The 12783-nt window shown below is 40.4% G+C and overlaps 1 protein-coding gene across 1 annotated transcript; it reads right to left on the bottom strand.

Annotated features, from left to right (window-relative positions):
* Positions 1-8342: 8342 nt before the first annotated feature.
* Positions 8343-11795, bottom strand: LOC131973043 (alpha-2,8-sialyltransferase 8F-like). The gene is made up of 7 exons (XM_059334887.1): positions 11695-11795; positions 10611-10685; positions 10414-10488; positions 9974-10118; positions 9057-9169; positions 8884-8976; positions 8343-8805 (listed from the first exon to the last, which is right to left on the bottom strand). Exons 1-7 carry the CDS (start codon positions 11793-11795, stop codon positions 8343-8345), a joined length of 1065 nt encoding a protein of 354 aa, XP_059190870.1.
* Positions 11796-12783: the final 988 nt, after the last annotated feature.

The following is a 12783-nucleotide window of genomic DNA, read 5'->3' as shown; positions in this document are numbered from 1 at the left end:
AGACACTTTTAGACATTTCCATAAAACTTTGTGTACAAATGTTACAACCTAAATGTACATAGTACATTCAATAACACAACTAAAACCAGGCCTGAGCAATGTTGTGAACTTTGTTCACATATTAGGATCACTCCACAATCAGCAAGTCACAATGACCCTCAAGGGTCAGCACCCGAGGCCTCAACTTCCCATCATCCAGGCCCATAAGTACTTTCTGGATGAAGTCAAATGTGTTTGACATGCCTTTTGGGTAACTTAGATGCAAGGCATACAAAAGTGCAAAAAGTGTGACAAATGCCTCAGCCATTTTGGAAAATTCCATAACTATGTTACCCTCAAGTACAATTGCAGTCGTCTCTGGGCAGAAGAATGTTGCATCTGTTGAATCTGCACTGATCAAGAGGATCCCCACTGGTAGATCTTCAGTGTTTGGTTAATCAGACTTCACCATCTGAAGACAACAACAGAGAACTGTTATGTGAGATAACCTGAGATATCTCCCAAAGCTGTTTGCAGGCAATTCATCAGTAATGAAGACAGAAAACAGTCAGATAGAACCATCCAAAACAATTATCACAATACATAAATGCAAATGGTTTCTCAGGTCAGTTGCAGGTCACAGTCAATATAAAATGTGGAACATATTTATATAAAATGATTTATGTAAAATGTAGAACAGAATTTTTTGTCTCCCAGCCTGAAATGTGTTCATTTTACCATGTTATAAACAAAAAAATTGATCTTCAATTGACTAAATATTTTCCATTGTCATTGTTGCAAGAAAAAAAAAAAAAGCAATAGAGATTCTAAAACAATTTAAATGGAATGAAAAATTCAGACTTACACTTATTTTTTAAGCTAAAGAGCTGCATTTTAAAGGCATCCAAAGGAATAAATCATACTCAGCACTTAAAATGAATGAAATATAGTTGGAAGTTACTCAGCACTTCGCACAATATTAAACATGCTATATGTTGTATATGCCTTTTTTTATGATTGGCATCCATTGTATACTCTACATTATCTATACTACTTATGGAATTACTTATTGCCTGCAACAATAACCAGAATGCAATCTGGTCAGCAGAGAAGAAACATTTGCTGAAAAATTTCTCACAGACAAGGTCCATATCTATTGATATAGGTCGAAACATAAGCAAATATATATCTTTTTTTTATTTCATTTTTTAATTCATTTTTTTTCTTATTGCATTGCAGCAACTTAAACAATGTAACAAAATAAAAATAAATACCGGTAATTGTATTGTAGCAGAGCTAATGCTTAATTGTACTTACATCCCAAAATTTCAGAAATGTAGAGTCATCTTCATGAAGATAAGCTGGGAGGGCAGGAAGGACAGCAGCCCGTTTGATGCGAACATCAACTTGTTCCTTGCGTGTAAGAAGAAAACAGAATAACAGTAACAAAACAGATATGAATTATTATATATCTACACAAACACACACACCGACATAGTACAACTTTTAAGCACCAACAATCTTAAGCAATTTACCTGGTGGTCATAAGCATCAAAGAGCTGACCCAGAGTGTCAGCTACTTTCCCTGTGCGTGCAGCTCTCTTTCTGAACAAGCTCTGAAGACGGGGGGCATGTCGGTCCAACTCAGCATAGAAGTGGTTCTTCGGGTTGATGTTTGCAATCCTGTGAAACTCGGCACAGACCTGTACAAAGTACATTCATGTTTAAGTCAGATTGTAATGTATATGTGGCCCTGTAAGGAGATATAAACAGCAACAAAGCATTCCTGAATACTGCCCAGTACTGCCAAACATTGACCTTGAGCTGGTTCAAGTTTGGGGGAAAACATCCATACCACTACACTACCAAATTACACTCAATGGAATTTACTGCAAACCTGAATGGATATTTTCAGCTTATCACTGACAAAGTCAGTCTGAAGAATGAAATTGAATACATGTGCCTAGATAGTTTTACTTAAAAAAAAAACATTGTTTACCTTTGACTCTATTTTAAGAGCAGGCCAGCGTTCCAGGATCTCTCCAACAGGTAGGTCATCATTTATGACCTCTTTGCGCTGTAGGCCAAGCCATGGTAAAATTAAACAATATTATCACCCAAACAAATCTACAGCTCATCAATTGAAAACACTTGTGAAACAGGTTTTAGATTAATTTGATTGTGGTGCATTAATTTACATTTCAGCAACTATGCAAAACAAATATCTAAAAAAGCTTAATGTTTGCCAATAACATACCAGGTTGAAGACTCTGTATGTCGGCCTGTTGCTTCAGCCTTCAGAGAAAAAAGAATGACATGTTAAGCAAGATAATACACTTTCAACAAAAGCACTATGTACAATATCCTTGAAGTATTATATTGATTGATGTATTAACCTCACAGACCGTGTGAAATGTCTTAATCCCAAACTTATTAAAACAGGTTTATGAACATATTTCACCTTACTCAGACTTAAGTTCTTGCTAATCTATAGATATTGTGACAAATGGAAAATTTAAACAGTTCTTATATCTCTAAACCAAGACATCAACAAAAGGGTATTGCTACACTCTCAGGTTAAGAAGAGAGATATTATATATTTTTTATTTATTATCATTTGTTTTCAACAAAATCTTATTTCTGTTTGACAGTCGGAATGACCTTAACCATGCAAAGACTGGGAACACTTGACCGTTGGACTGCGGTTATTTTTCCACACTGATTACAAGTCAGTTTACGTGCGTTACAAAAACACAGAAATGGTCCGGTAAAATGTGAAATTGAAACTGATGTGATCTTAACTTTAAAGTTAAACCATCCGTACAAAACAACATTCAGTAACCGTTAAGCCAAGACATGCCCGGAAAATGCATGCAGATGAAACCTGCAGTTCCAGTCGACATTGTGTGGTAAAATCAACTTTATCAAATTTACCAGACAACTTCTACACAAGACAAAATTTCCACTTTGACATAAAAATCCCACAAGTCCACTTTCTAATCCCTCTTTACATGTAAATTAGCTAACAGTTAAGTGAGGCATTTACAAATGAAGCTAGCCAAATCACATTTAACGGACAGAATGCACACCGTTACAATATGGCACTTAAACAACTCTTAACTTACCAAATTAGTGCTCCCAAAGCGAATATCAAAATAACGGACGTCAGGGTGGTGAGCACGGCATTCACTGTTAGCGAGTGAACGCCTTGTCGATGTGTTGACTCCCGTGAGCAGAGCCATGCTAAACCATGTACTAAATGAACAACAAGATCTAAAGAATGGCTCATCTGTCAGTGCCACCCAAACCGACCTGAATTAGCGTTTGTCAAAACGACTCAAATGAGCGTTTCTCTGGTACAGAGCGAATCGATCTGAAAATAGCGCACATGTCATTACACATACACATGTAATGTTTGCTGAAAAAGTAAAAAGGCTGCAGTTTTGTTGAATTTAGGCTACAAAACCACTATTATAGATTTAGAGCTAGAAAGGTGCTATAAAAGACAACTAAAAAGTACTGGCATACAAATGGTGAGTTAAGCTGAATTGATGTGTATTTTTTTAACGTAAAAAAACAGTTATGGTGTCTTAAATTGCACAGTAAAATTAATGTTAGATATGCGAAAGTAGACCATTTTTTAAAGAATAACATCCTTTTGCTTCCCTTTTAACACAAAAGAGACCTCACAATCGGCAAATGCCGGTGTTTTTATTTATTTATTTTTGACAAAGATTATTGCTTTTACTTTAAATTTAGTTTAAATGTATTTTGTTTGTTTGTTGATGTTGTTGTTTTAAATACGTTTTTAAAAGAGGAAACAATAGATTGTGTTATTGTCTGAAAGAAACATCTTGTGTCTTCCCTTTCTCCAGCTGTTCAAATATCTGAGTAGAGATCTCGTAACACCAAACACCAAAGCATATTACTTCATCTTTATTTTACCAGAATATTTGGTAATTGTGCTAATAACACAAATTGCCCAACATGCAACTCTTGGCCCTGATGGGCTGGTGAATAAAGAAGTGTTACTCAGAGATCAGTTTGTGGAGTGTGTGTCTGATTGTTCTCTACGCAGGGAACTGAAACAATTTGTCCGAGGCCATCCTACTGCCACCTTGATAGATGTAGGAGCAAAAATGTAGCTACAAGGCCCCAGCCAGCCTCAGTAGCAGCCCGCTTCACTACTAACAACAGGGATTGCCCACAGAACCAGGGAAACTCTCACCTCCTGAACTGTTGAGCCAAAGTTCGGGTGTGGGCTTCTCTGGCTCTGAGGCTGTAGTGGATGGTTCTGAAAATTTGGTGGCAGCCTGCCCACATCTTACCCTCTCAATGGGTGGGGTCCCAGTTCCATGCTTGGTTGACACTGGATCCATGGTATCAACTATAACTGAAGGTTTCTTTGTACAGCATTTTAAATCCTGGGGCCCAGAGAAACTCCGGTCTTGTAACTGGCTGAGGCTAAGTGCTGCTAATGGGCTATCGATACCATACATAGGTTACTTTGAGTTGGATGTGCAGCTTTGTGGTAGAGTGATTCCCAATCAGGGGGTGTTGGTGGTCAAGGATCCCCCACCCGGTGTACCCTCAGTTCCTGGTGTGTTGGGCATGAACATTATCAAGGAATCTTACTGGGAGTTGTTTGTGCTACACGGCCCAGCTCTCTTTAACTTACCTTCTGTGTTGCAGGCTCCCCTCCAAATTCAACAGGCCCTCCAGCAGTGTCACCAAGCTAAGGAAGCTCCTGTCAGCTCAGGTCAGGTCAAAGTGAAGGGTGGAAGGGTATGTAGGGTTCCAGGGGGTACCATGAAAATTGTGGCGGCCACTTGCTCCAAACACTACCTGGAAAATGAGACCTTGTTTGAACCCCTCAGCCGAGGGTTGCCCGCAGGCCTCTTAGCCTCTCCAGCACTGGTCAGTGCGACTAATGGTACTGTGTACATACCCATTGTCAATGTGGGGACCCAGGATGTTTTATTGTACCCACGCACTGTTTTGGGTACATTGACTCATGCCCACCAGGTGAGCTCTCCCACAGGTTTTTTTTAATTTTTATTTTTTAAAACTTTATTTTAGGCATTTTTAGTTATACAGAAATGAGCATACATACATACATACATACATACATACATATACAAACATACAAACTCAAAATATAATCCCATATTAGTACCCTCCCTTTCTCCCTCCCCTTATACCCTGCCATGGGACCAAGAGTACAAAAATGTAAAAATGTAAAAAAATAAAAATAAAAAATAAAACACAAGATCCAGTTCTGCAGAGGTATACCAATGGGCTACTCAGACAGATGACTAGAGAAAGAGTGTCCACATGGTCTTGAGTTCAAGGGCACCCTCCACTAGATTGCTTATGCCAACAGGTGGGAGTTGTTTCACAGTGGTGCGAGGCACGCGGCGAAGCCCCGGATACTTCTTCAGTGCCAGTGATACTGCACTTTTTGCAGTCTTTATTGGACAGCAAGAGAATTGTGTTGACCCTGAAGGTTTATGTGGCTGCTATCTCGGCTGCACATTTGAGGGTGGACAAACGGACCGTAGGGTCCCACTACCTGCTCAAGGACTTCCTGAAGGGAGTCCAAAGGCTTCAACCACCACGGGTCCAGAGGGTACTGTAATAAGGCAGAAGTGAGTGTTTTTCTTGTTGTATTACTTACAGAACTCTAGCATGTTTTTATGGTTTCTTGTTATGCATAATTTTATTACCATATGTTTTATTTTGCTTGTGCATGTTTTTGTGGTTTTACTATACAGGATTTTATTGTGTTTTACTGGTTTTATTTGCATGGTGAGAGACGAGTATTGTGTGTACTGCCTGCCTTCATTTTTACTTGATTACCAATAACCTGCACCGGTGTGGCGGTTGACGGACAATCATAACAGCAAATAAGAGACAAGGAACAAGGTGGCCATCACCAATCGGCGACGTAGGGCGGGCCCATCCTCCCCAAACACAGGAAGAAATACAGACGGCACAGGCAGAGAGAGAGAGACGCAGGGGACAGCGACATTGTGAGGCAAGACGAGAGGAAATATCCGGTGAGGATGAAGGAGTTGAAGGACGACAGTGTGGGATCGCGTACTCGACTCATGGATAAGCGACCGACAGGATGTGGGCTTCCGTCAGGAACCGGAGAGGTCGGCAGGAGAGGAAGTGTCCGCCAAGGCCTTGCTACTCCATTCCGGGTCGTTAGTTACGACTGCGACATGGATAAATCGTGAGTACCAAAAACAATCTTCTGGCGGCACTACTGTTAAACTGACAGCATTGCCGGCATTTCCTGAGGAACCAGATACTCGTCTGTCTTTCTTTGTTCTCCCCAGATCCACGGCTGGGAGCGGACCGTGTACAACCGGAGCCAGAGATTCAGGAGACTTGTGTAAACTGTGTCCTCCTGGGACATAAGTAATTTATTGACTTTCATCTGCCAAGCTCATCGAACTCTTAAAATAAATCCTCCTCTTGTATTTTCCATAATCTGTTTTTCTGTTAGGTTATTTTAAAGCTCTGCTCCTCCTGATTTTAAGAACCTGTGTTTTTAATAGAGTCCTAGGCTCTTCTTAAATCTAGGTGGCGTGGGCAATCTCACCGAGCACTGGTCCCATACAGCAATAGCTGTAGGGACCAGTGCTCGGGGCAAATTTTGCATTGAAATGAATGGGACGGCCGGAAAAAAATGAGCGAAAAAGAACAATAATTGGAGATTTTTAAAACGTCTACTTCTTCGGCATAATTTCACGTAGAGACTCCATTTAAACTTTAAACAGTAGACACAAGTCTTGTGTATCGGTGTATTAATCCACGTTTCGATAGGTCATATAGTTTTTTATCAATCCCTGTTCAATGACCATGATCATTTTTGGAGAAATTCTGAGATTATAATGGGTGTGTATTGCACGGAATGTTCGTGTCACAGTGTGTGACATCATCGCCAGAGTGTAGAGGGAGAGAAAAAATTGTCAAAAAATAAATTTGAAAACTGCGCTCCAGGCCGCAAATTCCACTCTACAGAAATAATTTATACATAGAAACGTAGGAAAATTTGTCTTCTCACTCACAATCCTCTGTTAAAGCTGTCAGAGTTATAGTTTGGGCGTTGGACGCACAGATGCGCCACCAACACGCACCAACAGCCTCATTGGCTCCCATATTAAAAATGCAGGAAGATTTCTGAAGAAGGGAGATCTAACAGTTTTTTTAGATCGCTCTAAGAAAGCTATTTTTTAATTTTTCTGAAAAAAAAAACATATGTAGACGTTCAGGAAGAACTCAGGACGCTCAAAGTGAAGTCGGATCAATGATAGCTATTATGGTTTTGCCAAAAATGCTTTCTGTTCGAGGCCAGAAATTTCTTGTCTGTCCACCTCTGCTGTCACTATGCCGGAACAGGTGTCAGTTAATTCTGTTGATTGCTTTGATCTGATTGCCTTTGATCTTTGATGTGATTACAGTTACAGATACACACACACACACGCGCACACACACACACACAGGTAACTTTATGTGATTTTAATTACACACACACACAGGTAACTTTATGTGATTTTCGCTACACACACACATTTCGAGGTTAAAGTGCATAGTTTGAAATCTCTGAAGAATCTCATCATGTGTACACACACCGGCAGTTGCCCCCATGGCCCTTTCAGAATTTCCCCAGAGGAAATTTTCTAGTTATTTTTAATCTTTTGTTAAAGTGTTGCAATTTGGTGTTAATTTATTCAAGGCCTGTAGCCCTGGGCCTCTCCTGTTACAGTACCACCATGGGACTTGCTTATAGTCCTGAGGTCCTTTTCCTTACCATTGTTCGAGCCACTGAATGAGTTGGACTTGAAGTGGCTGTCGTTGGAGACTGCATTTCTCCTTGCCATTGTGTCAGCAAAGTGTGTGGGGGAGCTTTGCCTTGTCGGTGCGCCAGACTTGTATACGCTGGCATGCAGATGGGCTAGGAGTCGTTCTCTGGCCGAATCAGTCCTTCCTATCTAAGCAGTTATCCCCCCGACATATAAACTGGATTTAGAATTCCACTCCAGCCACAAATTATATACAAAGACTTTGTCAAAAAATATTTATTCAATTTATAGTTATCTTTTTCACCTCACGCTGTTAACAAGTAAAAAAAAAAAAATCACAAACATTAATGGAATTTTAAAATTGGCTCACTTGAGTTATCAAGTTTGGTCATTTACCAAACTTGATAACTACCTTGCTTGAACACATTTAATCTGTGTCATCAACCAAAATACATCTGTCTATTCATTCAAAAGTATGACAGACTTTATGAGTGAGTAGACTACAAACCACTTTTCTCCTGTCCTGTCAGCTTCCATTAGTTCCTGGAACTACGTTTTACCTGGCCGACAATCTTCCAGGTGAAGCCTGAGCACCCCCTGACTGTGCAGCTGCAACAAGAGGTCAAACTCAATCGGCATGACATGGAATTTTGCATTAAATTGTGCATCATCGTAGTAGTGGTTAGTCAGGGCATAGAGTCCATGTGGATGATTACTGAAGGGCCAGAACCCGTACAGATGCACGTTAGCACAGAGTTCCAGTGCCAGGCTAGTCATCATTATGCCGGTGCTGAGCCTCAATGCTTTTATGCCTTGGGAGCGCCAGAAGACAGCCAGTTTCTGAAAGTATTCAGGGTTAAAGAAAACAGGTCGGATGGGGCTTTCAAAGTCCTCAATACTGTAGACAGCCCGCAGGCACTCAGAAGTGAGGCCAGAAAGGAGAAGAAGAGAGTTGCCATAGATTCCCAGGCTCTCCACAAACGGACGGCGACGCCCCTGTAGAGCCCCGTACCTGAAAATAAACAACAGATGTGAAGTGACAAAACTAAAGAAAATTTTAAGGTGCAGTGAGATTTGTGATCTCGCTCACTTCTTTTTGAGGATGCTTAGGTTTGCTGTCACAAGGTCAGTCTTGGTGCCCACATCTTTCTCATAGTCGTCTTCCAAAGGAGGAAGGTTGCACCTGAACAAAGAGAAGATAAAGAGAATGTTATATGGAATTGCGACCGCCTGTCAAGCCACGACATTGGACAACTTTCTCACCTGATAACAAACTGAGCTGAATGGATCATCTTTCCACAGCCGCTGTCAGTCAGGATCTCTCCGTTCCCAACAACAGCACACGTGTCCCACGTTTGATTTGGGAGTGGATGCTCCTGGAATCAACAGCAACAGAAAACATGCTCCTGGAATCAACAGCAATAATAATTGTTGAAAAGTTAAGTTCATACTGGTACTGAACTGGCAAAGGATCATCGGCACATGTACTTTAATCAAAAGCTCAGAAGTTTTAAATTGACGTCATCTTAATGAGATTTTTTTTTTAAAATGTCTTTATTGTATCTGTTTTCATAATCTCTTTTATTGGTATGGGTCAAAACAGTAACAGGTGAGGAGGGATTGTTAGAATACACAGTAAAATTGCAGAAGTGAATTTAATTGATCTCTCCCAAGTGTACAAAGTCATAAAGAATGTCCTGTTAAACCCTGCCCACCTTAGCCACCTTTGTTCAGTGAGTTCAGGGTGCTACCATTTGGTTACAGATACACATAAATCTATACATAAAACAACATAAATCTGCCACCATTTCCTGACCATTAAATTTAATAAGAAATGGTTCCTGCTCCTTTTTGTCTGTTGAATGACAGTAATTGGTGTGATCTGTTTGTGTACTGATTGGTGCACCGCCATAGTGTACCTTACCTCACCTTTATGAGTTGTCAGAGTCTAACCATTCTGCTTTTACAAATGTAAATAGCTATGTCATGAAAAGTAGGTCACTGTATTGAAGTCACATTATATTGGATTAAAGAAATGTAACCTGCTTGACTTGTAGCAGAAGTTACAAGAGCAAAGCAGTTAAATAATGTCTGTGGTAAAACATCTGAGGAACAATCATGATACCAAAATAGTGACAGATGTTAATGATGGAAATATCAATGAATGAGACACAACAGACCTTTGCAAAGGTGCTGAAAATCTCCGGGGTCACCTCGAGGCTCCTCTTCTTTTGTCCATCAAACACAATCTTGGATCCCACTGGAGTGTTGGCCTGGGTAATGATGGCCTTGTCAAAACCATTACACTTGCTGCTCAGCTCAGATCTGAGGAACCACAAGGACTTTATTTAATAATAGATGGTCAATAGTGTTGACTGACCTTCAAAATGTAAGTTGCCAAATAAATAGTTAATTCAATAAAAATAATAACAATAAAAACAAATAAAAAGTTTCTTCTTTCATATCAGAATTTCAGACGTATTTAAAATACCTCTTAAATACTGTCATTGTTCATGAACTGTATGTAATTCCTGCCTACATGAACTATGAACACTGGAGGAACAGCATATGTATAAAAAAATGTATGAAAAAAAATCCAAAATGATCTTTTTTTTTTTACCTGAACTTTGTGTAATTGTTTTCCTGCTTCATCCAGTTTTGAGAGTAACGCTCTTTTACTTTGGCAATGACCTCCCTGTGACACACACACACACACATCCAAATACAGATATCAGCAAAAATAAAAATGTCCATTAATTCATTTTTTAATAAGAGAAATAGTGACAGTCACAACAAGGGAAGCATGTCTGCTTTCACCCGCAGCCTTTGCAGAGTTCAGAAAGTCGAGGAGGACTTTTCTTATGACGAGGTGGTCTGTAAGGTTCCACATTACTGTGGACGGAACAAGTGGATATTTTAGTGTTACATTATGTTGTCAGCATCACATGAGAACGAAATTCAATTAAAAAAAAAGAACTCTGATGTAGTCCAGTTGGAGTCTTGTATTGTATGAGTCCCTGTCTGCACCTGTGGGACTAAAAACCAAAAACCTATGACAGGTTGTCATTATACTATATAATTGCAGTGCCCGTTGGGGTGCTCAACCAAACAATTTCACATGTGATATTAAGCCTCTAATCTACAATCTAGGACCTCTCGCTATTTTTATTTTGTCTCAACTTCTGTCATATGGCCTGTGAATGGTATCTGGAGCAGGAGTGGCCATTATTTTTGCTGTGTTGTTAACAAGGAAAAAGTTAAACTTATAGCCATAAAACTATGTACATACAAAATCAACCTACTTCATTGAGATGTATAGTGCCATAGCAAAACTTTTAAAAATATTTTAGCCACAATATAAGCTTTTTCACAATCAGCACTGCACTTCCTTGGTTTCTCAACACACCAGCCAAGTGTGACGTCGTCAGATGAATGTGTGTGTGTGTGTGTGTGTGTTAGTCGAAGTTCTAAGCAACCAGATTCATAAATTTGCTTACAAAGGCAATAACATGCCCGTATTTATTGAGGTAAATTACAGATACAGGCACAGATTTTCCCTGTTAAAGGTTTGGGTTGTTTTTAAAAGAGTTTTGCCTTGTCGAAGTGAGGGTTAAGGGACAGAAGGTGTCGTATTCTGTACAGACTGGTTTTTGGCTGTATAAATTAAATGAAGTTGAAAAAAACATTACAACACAATTGAATACACATGGTGTCGTTTAAGACATATCCACACCATCAGTTCACACTTACTACACATTTTCACAGCCTTGTATCTTTTGACATGACTCATGACTCGATTACTATTTCCTCAACTGCTATGTCCTTGTGATCTGCGACTCTTGCCTGTCGTCCTGTCAGCAGCACACTCCTTTCTGACTGGGAAAATTAGTTACAAACTTACTTGTTGTCGCCCATGTGCCAGATGACAATGGTCAGCAGGGTCCCCAGACACAATAAAGTGAAAAACAAAGAGTATAGTGACCTCAAAGGCTGTCCCAACATATCTCCCCCTTAGTTTGTGGTGTGACACTTTTTCCTCAAGCGTGTTCATATTAAGCCTTATTGCTGTTTTATTATCTCTTTACCTTTGATCCCTCCTCCTCCTTCTCATCCTCCTCCTCCTCCCCTTCTTGCTCATCAGTTGTCATGTGTCCTTATCCACCGATCATCTTTCCTCAGACAGATCAACAAGCCTGCTTTCCACTACTGTCCCCAGAGCTTGTGCTCCACCCGGTCAGAGCCGGCCCGTGGTAAAGGCAGTATAGGCAAGTCAAATGCTAGGGCGCCGTCCATCCAGATGGCGCCACAAATGGGGGAAGGAAAAAAAAGTAAGCCCACTGTTATGACTGTGGTCATTATTTGCAAACTGCGTTTGTATGTTCTTTTTCTTCTTTTGAGTTTTATTGGCGGTTGGCAGACCAACGTACAGGTGCATTACTGCCACCTACTGGACTGGTGTGTGGAGCAGTAGATAGACAGGAAAATAAGGAGAGAAAATAAAAATACTAATAAAAGAAAGAAAGAAAAATAAAGAAATATAATAATAAATAAAAATATTAAAATACATAAAGTAATATAATAATGATAATAATTAGCCTGGGTATACCCAGACTGCCTTGCGCGCTCGAATTTAATTTCGAACCTCCAGGCGGTCTGGCAACCAAGCCAGTTTCTTAGCCCTGTTTTAGGGATCCAATCACAGAGCGGGGAGGGACGGTTAGACGATGACGTGTACTACTCAGCAGACGGAAGCTTTCCGGATCCAACATGGCTGCTGCAGACACGAAACTCTCTTTAGCTGTAGATGGTGTTTTAAATAGTTTAGAGCGAAAGTTGAAAGGCGAAAGGTCTCTCGGCGGCTCCGCTGTCCCCCGGCTGGTAGCGAGATCACCGGTAGCGGGGCTATTAGCGCCGCACCGGCGGTCTCGGCGGCTCGTTGCATCGAGCCGGTGAGACCGCCGGTCACCGCTGGTGATCTCGCTCCGAGCCG

Source organism: Centropristis striata, chromosome 6 (assembly GCF_030273125.1).
Source record: "Centropristis striata isolate RG_2023a ecotype Rhode Island chromosome 6, C.striata_1.0, whole genome shotgun sequence".
Classification (NCBI taxonomy): Eukaryota; Metazoa; Chordata; class Actinopteri; order Perciformes; family Serranidae; genus Centropristis; species Centropristis striata.
The sequence above is the reverse complement of the archived record's forward strand: the minus strand, read 5'-3'. Positions and strand labels throughout refer to the sequence as shown.